At 53.9% G+C, this 7,721-nt stretch overlaps 1 protein-coding gene across 1 annotated transcript in view; it reads left to right on the top strand.

Annotated features, from left to right (window-relative positions):
- Positions 1-5,328: 5,328 nt before the first annotated feature.
- Positions 5,329-7,721, top strand: part of eif2ak4 (eukaryotic translation initiation factor 2 alpha kinase 4) — a 128,399-nt gene continuing 126,006 nt past the window's right edge. The window contains exons 1-2 of the mRNA XM_043698267.2: positions 5,329-5,536; positions 5,946-6,061. Coding sequence (XP_043554202.1) covers positions 5,423-5,536; positions 5,946-6,061 — 230 coding nt within the window. The 5' untranslated portion in view covers positions 5,329-5,422. The remainder of the gene's footprint in view (positions 5,537-5,945; positions 6,062-7,721) is intronic.

Below are 7,721 nucleotides of genomic sequence, written 5' to 3'. Positions count from 1 at the left end.
CATTTTGTCCTAACTCTTGTGCATTTGTGATGTGAAGCATCAGAATAGGAGGTTTTCTTATGCTGATAATCTCCCCTCACTTGGTGTCCTGTTGTTGTGCAGGAACATCCAGTACTGGGCTGAGACAAATCACTGGGAGGATCCCATTCAATTGTGAGTCTCTTCCTGTGTCTCTCTGCCTATTTTGAGGAAGCCCTTATCAGTTCCAATTTCTGCTATTTACAAAAAGAAACACCCAAGCTGATTAGTCCTGGTCATTCCATTGGTTAAGCTTTGTGACCCCTTGGTAGCCCAGGAATATCAATGAGTATGTCACTCATTGTTCACATTTATTGGACAGCTTGAAAGTTGTCACTCAGGTAATTTGCGTACAACTTAGTTCTAAAAAGTTTCAAGTTTTCAATGAAAATTAATTCAGTTCTTGTAGTTCTTATTCATTATAACTGACAGCTCCAACCCTGGAATCATACTTGGACTTCTCAACTCTATTCATTGTATCACTGGAGATTATAAAGGCCAGAATGTTCCTAGTGTATCATTCACAAAGGCTTATCTCAGATTACAATGACGTATTTCTATGTATGCCCTTGAGTTACAGTTTATATTTGAGTAACATTATCCGTGGTGAAAGTGAGGACTGCAGATGCTGGAGATTATAGAGTGGAGAGTGTAGTGCTGAAAAAGCACAGCAGGTCAGGAGGAACAGGAGAATCGATGTTTCGGGCAAAAGCCCTTCTTCAGGGCTTTTGCCCAAAACTCCGATTCTCCTGCTCCTTGGATGCTGACCGACCTGCTGTGCTTTTCCAGCACCACTCTCTCACCATTATCCATGGTCTATCATTATCTCAGTCCACAATGAGAGTCCTGTGGGTGCATCAGCTACCGAGCAACAGAAACTTGATTTCATAATCCCATCTACTGTATATTGACAAAGACATAAAGGAATTATGTTTAACTGACACAAGAGGGGGCTCCTTAACAGGAGGGTCAGAAACAAGTTCAGCCCCTCAAACTTATTTTGCCATATAATTAGATTATACCTTAACCTAATCTGCCTGCATTTTCTCCAAATTCTCTTGCCTAATGTACTTTGTTGACCTCAATCTTTAAAATGTTAACTATCTCAGCAGTTTCAGAAGTTTGCAGAAGACTATTCCAGATTCATGATACCTATATGTGCCAAAGGGAGTCCAAATTTCCCTTCTAAACTACCTATCTTTAAGTTTTAGACTGTGCCCGATCGATCTGGACATCCTGACCGGAAGAAATAGCCTGTATGCATTGAATCAACTTTTTAATCAATTCATGACCCTCAGTTAGATCCTTCCCAAAGGGGCAGGCAGTGAATAACAGCACCTCTTTGAGAAGCGACTGCAAGCTTATCAATACTGTTTTGTCATGTATATAGGGTATAACTTGCACTTGACTTCTGTTAAAGATGGATTCTGATGAGAGAAGGAAGGAAACACAGAAATGGTTTTCATGGTGCATGTGCTGCAAATTCACCAAGGTCATCTGATGCTGTCTTGGGCAAGGAAATAGACTCCCCGATTCATAGGGAGGACAAGAAGAATTCTAAAAAATGACTGTGTTGCCCGGAGGAAACGGGATAAAAGAGAGTAGAAGAGGGAACAGAGAAGGGGGACATGGAAGGAGAATAGGGGAGGAGGAATAGGGGAGGGAAAATGGAGGAAAATAGGGGTGAGCGGAATTGGTGGAAAACAGGAGAGCAGGGAATGGGGAAGAATAGGGCAGCGGGGAAAGGAGGAGAATAGGGCAGTGGGAAATGGGGGTGAGAATAGGGGAGGGAGAACAGGGGAAAGGGAGAATGGGGGAGACAACTGGAGAGGGGGAGAGAGGGGGAGAAAGGGGGAAGAATGGGGGAATGGAGGGTGAAATAGGGGAGGGGGAGAATAGGGGAGGGGGAGAATGGGGGAGAAGAAAGGGGAGGGGGAATGGACAGGAAGAATGGAATGGGGAGATGGGAATGGAAGGAGAAGGGAGGAATGGGAGGGAGACAGAGGAGGAAAGGGGGGAGAGAGAGGGGAAGGAGGGGGGAAGAGAGAAAGGGGAATTGGGGGGAGAGAGAGGAATGGGTGAGAGAGACGGGAATGAGGGGGAGAGACGGGAATGGGGGAAGAGAGATGGGAATGGGGAGAGAGAGACGGGAATGGGGGGAGAGAGACGGGAATGGGGGGAGAGAGACGGGAATGGGGGGAGAGAGATGGGAATGGGGGAGAGAAATGGGAATGGGGGAGAGAGATGGGAATGGGGGAAGAAACACAATGGGGGGAAGAGACAGTAATGGGAAGAGATAGGAATGGGGGGAGAGATAGGAATGGGGGGAGAGATAGGAATGGGGGGAGAGATAGGAATGGGGGAGAGATAGGAATGGGGAGAGAGATAGGAATGGGGGAGAGATAGGAATGGGGGGGAGAGACGGAGCAGGGGTGAGGGGGAAAATGGAGGGTGGGGGAGTGGAGATGGGGGGAATGGAGAGATGGGAATTGAGGTAGAGAGGATTTGGGGAGAAATGGAAATGGGGGGGCGGAGAGATGGGAAGAGAGGGGAATGGGGTGGAAGAGAGGGGAATGGGGTGGAAGAGAGGGGAATGGGGTGGAAGAGAGGGGAATGGGAGAAGAGAGGGGAATGGGAGAAGAGAGGGGAATGGTAGAAGAGAGGGGAATGGGGGAAGAGAGGGGAATGGGGGAAGAGAGGGGAATGGGGGAAGAGAGGGGAATGGGGGAAGAGAGGGGAATGGGGGAAGAGAGGGGAATGGGGGAAGAGAGGGGAATGGGGGAAGAGAGGGGAATGGGGGAAGAGAGGGGAATGGGGAAGAGGGGGGAGAGAGGGGAAGGGGAAGAGGGGGGAGAGAGGGGAAGGGGGAGAGAGGGGAAGGGGGAGATGGGGAAGGGGGGAGAGAGGGGAAGGGGGGAGAGAGGGGAAGGGGGGAGAGAGGGGAAGGGGGGGAGAGACAGGGGAATGGGGTGGAGTGAGACAGGAATGGGGAGAGAGGGAAAGCGGGGAGAGAGAGGGGAATGGGGAGGAGTGAGATGGGAATGGGGAGAGAGAGGGAACGGGGACAGGGAGGGAACGGGAACAGGGAGAGGGAATGGGGAAGAGAGAGGGAAAGCGGGGAGAGAGAGGGAAAGCGGGGAGAGAGAGGGGAATTGGGAGGAGTGAGACGGGAACGGGGAAGAGAGGGGAATGGGGGATGAGAGGGGAATGGGGGAAGAGAGGGGAATGGGGGAAGAGAGGGGAATGGGGGAAGAGAGGGGAATGGGGGAAGAGAGGGGAATGGGGAGAGAGGGGGAATGGGGAGAGAGGGGGAACGGGGGAGAGAGGGGGAACGGGGAGAGAGGGGGAACGGGGGAGAGAGGGGGAACGGGGGAGAGAGGGGGAACGGGGGAGAGAGGGGGAACGGGGGAGAGAGGGGGAACGGGGGAGAGAGGGGGAACGGGGGAGAGAGGGGGAACGGGGGAGAAAGAGGGACGGAGAGAGAGGGAGGAAATGGGGGAGAGAGAGGGGAATGAGGGGGAGAGGTGGGAATGGGGAGAGGTGGGAATGGGGAGAGGTGGGAATGGGAGAGAGGGGGGAAATGAGGGAAAGAGGGGGGAAATGAGGGAAAGAGGGGGGAAATGGGGGAGAGAGAGGGGAATGAGGGGGAGAGAGAGGGGAATGAGGGGGAGAGGGGGAGAGACAGGAATGGAAGGAGAGAGACGGGAATGGAGGGAGAGACGTGAATGGAGGGAGAGACGGGAATGGAGGGAGGGACGGGAATGGAGGGAGAGAAACGGGAATGGGGGAAGAAATGGTAATGGGGAGAAACTGGAATGGGGCAAGAGATTGGAATGGGAGAAAGGGGAATGGGGGAAAGGGGAATGGGGAATGGGGGGGACATGAGAATGGGGGAAGATCAAACAGGGATGAGGGGGAAAAATGGAGGGTGGGGGGAGTGGAGATGGGTAAGTGGGGGGATGGGGAAGTGGGGGGATGGGGAAGTGGGAATTGAGGTAGAGGGGAATTGGGGAGAGACAGAAATTGGGGGGGTAGAGACAGGAATGGGGGAAGAAACGGTAATGGGGAGAGACTGGAAGGGGGCAACAGATGGGATGGGGGGGCAGACGGGATGGGGGGGCAGACGGGATGGGGGGGCAGACGGGATGGGGGGGCAGACGGGATGGGGGGGCAGACGGGATGGGGGGGGCAGACGGGATGGGGGGGCAGACGGGATGGGGGGGGCAGACGGGATGGGGGGGGCAGACGGGATGGGGGTGGGGGCAGACGGGATGGGGGGGGCAGACGGGATGGGGGGGCAGACGGGATGGGGGGGCAGACGGGATGGGGGGGGCAGACGGGATGGGGGGGCAGACGGGATGGGGGGGGCAGACGGGATGGGGGGGGGCAGACGGGATGGGGGTGGGGGCAGACGGGATGGGGGGGGCAGACGGGATGGGGGGGGGCAGACGGGATGGGGGTGGGGGCAGACGGGATGGGGGGGGCAGACGGGATGGGGGGGGCAGACGGGATGGAGGGGGCAGACGGGATGGGGGGGCAGACGGGATGGGGGGGGCAGACGGGATGGGGGGGGCAGACGGGATGGGGGGGCAGACGGGAGGGGGGGGCAGACGGGAGGGGGGGGCAGACGGGAGGGGGGGCAGACGGGAGGGGGGGCAGACGGGAGGGGGGGGCAGACGGGAGGGGGGGGCAGACGGGATGGGGGGGCAGACGGGATGGGGGGGGGCAGACGGGATGGGGGGGGGAGACGGGATGGGGGGGAGACGGAACAGGGGTGAGGGGGAAACATGGGGAAAAGTGGAGGTTAGGGGAGTGGGGAAGGGGGGAATGGGGAGATGGGAATTGAGGAGAGACGGAAATGGTGGGGGGAGAGATGGGAATTGGGGGGAGAGAGAGGGGAATGGGGAGAAGGAGGGAACAGGGAGAGGGGGAATGGGGGAAAGAAATGGACTGGGGGAACAGATGGTAATGGGGGAGAGATGAAACAGGGGTGAGGGGGGAAAATGGGGAGGTGGGGGAAAATGGGGAGGTGGGGGAAATGGAGGAAGGGGGAGATTGGAATTGAGGTAGAGATGGAAATGGGGGGGGAAGAGGGTCAGGAGCGAATGGGGAAATAGGAATGATGGTTTAAACGGGAATGAGATGGAAAACGGGAAGGATGGGGATGGGAGGAGGGGGAAATAGGGCAAGGAAGTGGATAACGAGAATGCGGGTAGGGAAGAGAGGACTGGTTGCCCCGGGTAACGTGACCCGGAGGTTGATGCCCTGTGGCCCGGTTGCGGTTCCGGGGTGAGAGTGCGGTCGGAGAGATGCGGAGCGGCGGTGTGTCCTCGCGGCCCGGCCGCATCTCGCGAGCCCCGCGTCGGCGGCGGTAGCAGCAGCAGCAGCAGCATTAGGTCCCACCATGAGCGGCCCCCAGCAGGAATCTCACTCGGAGCAACAGGAGGCCGAGGTACAGGCCCTGAACTCCATCTATGGCCAGGATTTCAGTGACCTCCGGGAGCAAGACCCATGGAAGGTGAGGGGGACGGGGAAGGTGGTAATAGCCAGGGAGGAGGATGGAGCAATTGTGTGATATTAAAGGGAAGGTGAGGGTAGTATAATTAAAGGAGGCTGAGATGAGAGTGGTAAGTGGGGAGAGGAAATTGTTTGGGGTGGGAGTGCAGGGAAGGACTGGGGCAGGGGATGTGGGCATTGAGTGGGACTTGAAAAAGGGGAAGGATGGCAGGAGGATGGGAGAATGTGGATCTGGGGATATCTTGCACGAAAGGCTGTGGGATGAGCAGAGGAGTCAGCAGGAAGGGGTGACCAGCGAATGTGAGGGATGTGGGAAATGGGGTGGTGGGGATCAGGGATTGTGCGGGTGAGGGAATTAGACAGAGAGCGTCGGAGTTGCTTGTGTTTCTGAATTAAGGTCTCTGTTCCAGGTGAAACGTCCCCCAGAAATCTGCATTGCGCTGCACCCTCGGGGATTGATCAATGTTGCAGACAGTCACGTTGCTGTGGATTTACATGTCAATTGCCCAGTCAAGTACCCAGATGTGTGAGTACCTGGTCCTCTCTCTGCCAGAACTTTGGAATTTGGTGGGATTGTGCATACAGTTGTTAGGCCGGGCATAACTGCACACATCGTTGCTGGGTCCACTACTTTTTGTCAGTTACATAAATTATTTGGATGTGAGCATTAGAGGTACAGTTAGTAAGTTTGCACATGACACCAAAATTGGAGGTGTATTGGACATCGAAGAAGGTTACCTCAGATTACAACAGGATCTTGACCAGATGGGCCAGTGGGCTGAGAAGTGGCAGATGGAGTTTAATTCAGATAAATGCGAGGTGCTGCATTTTGGGAAAGCAAATCTCAGCAGGACTTATACACTTAATGGCAAGGAGAAAGTGAGGACTGCAGATGCTGGAGATCAGAGCTGAAAATGTGTTGCTGGAAAAGCGCAGCAGCATCCAAGGAGCAGGAGAATCGACGTTTCGGAAGAAGGGCTCATGCCCGAAACATCGATTCTCCTGCTCCTTGGATACTTAATGGTAAGGTCCAAGGGAGTGTTGCTGAACAAAGAGACCTTGGAGTGCAAGTTCATAACTCCTTGAAAGTGGAGTCGCAGGTCGATAAGATCATGAAGAAGGTGTTTGGTATGGTTTCTTTTATTGGTCAGAGTATTGAGTACAGGAGTTGGGGGGGGGGTGTCATGTTGCGGCTGTACATTACATTGGTTAGGCCACTGTTGGAATATTGCAATTCTGGTCTCCTTCCTGCCGGAAAGATGTTGTGAAACTTAAAAGGGTTCAGAAAAGATTTACAAGGGTATTGCAAGGGTTGGAGGATTTAAGCTATAGGGAGAGGCCGAACAGGCTGGGGCGTCGGAGGCTGAGGGGTGACCTTACAGCGGTTTACAAAATCATGAGGGGCATGGATAGGATAAATAGGCAAAGTCTTTTCCCTGGGGTCGGGAAGTCCAGAACTAGAGGGCGTAGGTTTAGGGTGAGGGGGGAAAGATATAAAAGAGACCTGATGGGCAACTTTTTCACGCAGAGGGTGGTACATGTATGGAATGAGCTGCCAGAGGATGTGGTGGAGGCTGGTGCAATTGTAACATTTAAGAGGCATTTGGATGGGTATATGAATAGGAAGGGATATGGAGGGATATGGGTCGGGTGCTGGCAGGTGGGGCTAAATTGTGTTGGGATATCTGGTTGGCATGGACGGGTTGGACCGAAGGGTCTGTTTCCATGCTGTACATCTCTATGACTCTATTTCCAATTCAATGCAGAGCAAATTTATACCTCTGAAACTGTTGAGGACTGGTGACCAGAAGATACTGTTTAAAAACCAGCTGCATAGGTTGAAAAAACTTTGATAAGTTAACTTTATTGTTGGGAGGGTGGGAAAATGCTGATATTGCTAGTATGTGGTAAGCGTGTAAATGTGAAACCAGAGAATCAAAGTGCTTGCATTAATGAACAATAGCTGACAAATAAGATATGAGGGCACCAAGCAATGTTTTGTAGGCAACTTATAAGATATAGTCCAGTAAGGAGGGAAGGGCATTGCCCAGTCAGGTGAGTGTGAGGGTCCCTCAGCATGGAGGTGCCCACACTTGCCTGCACAGCAGTTGTCAGCTGAAGAGACCTGAAAACAGCAAGGCTGTTGCAGTGCAGGAGCATGCCTTCCATAGGAATTGTGATGGATG

Source organism: Chiloscyllium plagiosum, unplaced genomic scaffold (assembly GCF_037043375.1).
Source record: "Chiloscyllium plagiosum isolate Xiang-an unplaced genomic scaffold, Cpla_swu_hap1 HiC_scaffold_8, whole genome shotgun sequence".
In the NCBI taxonomy this organism is placed as follows: Eukaryota; Metazoa; Chordata; class Chondrichthyes; order Orectolobiformes; family Hemiscylliidae; genus Chiloscyllium; species Chiloscyllium plagiosum.
Note: the sequence above shows the minus strand (reverse complement) of the source record. Positions and strands in the feature narration are given on the sequence as shown.